At 39.9% G+C, this 1,522-nt stretch overlaps 1 protein-coding gene across 1 annotated transcript; it reads right to left on the bottom strand.

Moving 5' to 3' along the window:
* Window positions 1–288: 288 nt before the first annotated feature.
* Window positions 289–1,233, bottom strand: FSHB (follicle stimulating hormone subunit beta). Its single transcript, XM_027735748.2, has 2 exons — window positions 1,075–1,233; window positions 289–525 (listed from the first exon to the last, which is right to left on the bottom strand). Exons 1-2 carry the CDS (start codon window positions 1,231–1,233, stop codon window positions 289–291), a joined length of 396 nt encoding a protein of 131 aa, XP_027591549.1.
* Between the last annotated feature and the right edge of the window lie 289 nt (window positions 1,234–1,522).

The following is a 1,522-nucleotide window of genomic DNA, read 5'->3' on the forward strand; positions in this document are numbered from 1 at the left end:
CAAGCAGTGATAATACAGGAATATAAATAAAGAAGTTGTGATGAAGAGGAGGCAAGGGCAGAAGAAATCAGAAGGAGCATTCTATAGATGTATGAAAATGCAACTGATGGGATAAGTAGGGAAGGCCTCAGGAAGAGTTTAGGTAGTAGCTCTCCATTTTGGCCTTAAAAATCTTTGTTTAAATCTTGGCATTCTAAATAGCCTCGCTTTTTATCTTCCACTTAAGCCTGATCAGTACCTTTATTTAAAAGGGAACATTTAAGGCCAAACTGCCACCTCAAGCACCCTTCACTGGTTACTTCCACTCTGACTGAAGGAGCAGTAGGATGGCCCCAGTCCCCTGACGGTGCAGTCGGTGGTGTCAGTGTCACAGGTCTCACAGTGACACTCTGTAGCTACTGGGTATGAATAGAAAGATTCAGGATGGTCACCACAGCCAGGGATCTTCACTGTTTCGTACACAACCTCCTTGAAGGTGCATGTTTGCTGAACGGATGATACTGGTGGATATTTGTATACTGGATCCTGAAATTACAAGAAGGAAATAACCGTTTTGGAATTTGCTGTGGGGTAGAATTCCAAATTTGTATAAAATAGGAAAATCCCACAGAGGTCGAAAGCATTTGGATCTGACTCTCCTAATTTCGCTTAGATCCTTAAATTTTTGCCTTTCAGGACTGATGTGGCAAATCTGTGTCATACCATCTCCAGACAATCTTTCAGGTCAATTACTTGTCTCTTCTTCAAATTATTTGAAAAAGTAGGAGTCTACACAGTGTCTGTTTGCAACCACAAATTGAACACAAGGCAGAGATCCCCACTGCCATACTTTTAACTCCAATTATACAATATAAACATAATGTGAGCAGCCAGTTAAAGAACTGAGTTTTACTCATGTCTTTTCACTCCCCCCCTTCTTCAGATTGACTGTGTATCTACTTTCCTGTTACTCAAGCTTTTCTTTCACAAGGCTCATCCTGCCAATGTGTTCGCTACGGACTGGAGAAATGGGTTGTTCATACATCACTTGGAATATTTAATTCTGGTGCCTGAAATTAAAATTAGGAGCCTCACCCTTGTGAAGCAGTATCCGGAGCACCACGTGGCGTTCACTGTAATGCAGAATTCACATTCTTCTCTTTCCACTGCTATGGTAATATTGGTGAGCTGGCAGCTATTGCAACAAATTGCTTTCCAGCAAAGTAACAGCACGTAACAATTAACTGTCTTCATCCTGTGTATAAAGCAAAAAAATATATGTGTACCAGAGACACACGTATAGTTTTTTCAACAGGAAATGTTTATTGAAACAGGGTAGTAGTAGTTCTATAACAGCTAGCTTTTGGAAACATCAATGAAAACAGAGACATTACATAGGTCTGTCCTTATGTTTATTGTTAAAAGAGTTTGATTTCCCTGAGAACCGAAATGGAATGTCAGCAATCTTTGCAGATTAATAATAGCAGAATACCATACCGGTTTCAATGAAATATTTTTGTCTAGGGTTGTGTACAGAGAATGT

The sequence above is a fragment of the Pipra filicauda genome, unplaced genomic scaffold (genome assembly GCF_003945595.2).
Source record: "Pipra filicauda isolate LSUMZ 115617 unplaced genomic scaffold, ASM394559v2 scaffold82_size2718185_pilon, whole genome shotgun sequence".
Lineage (NCBI taxonomy): Eukaryota > Metazoa > Chordata > Aves > Passeriformes > Pipridae > Pipra > Pipra filicauda.

Bases quoted from the DNA above. Each gene is read 5' to 3' on its own strand.
- FSHB (XM_027735748.2), bottom strand. From the start codon at position 1,233: ATGAAGACAGTTAATTGTTACGTGCTGTTACTTTGCTGGAAAGCAATT. The intron at 526-1,074 runs GTGAGGCTCCTA...TTGTAATTTCAG, and splicing joins CCGGATACTGCTTCACAAGG to GATCCAGTATACAAATATCC.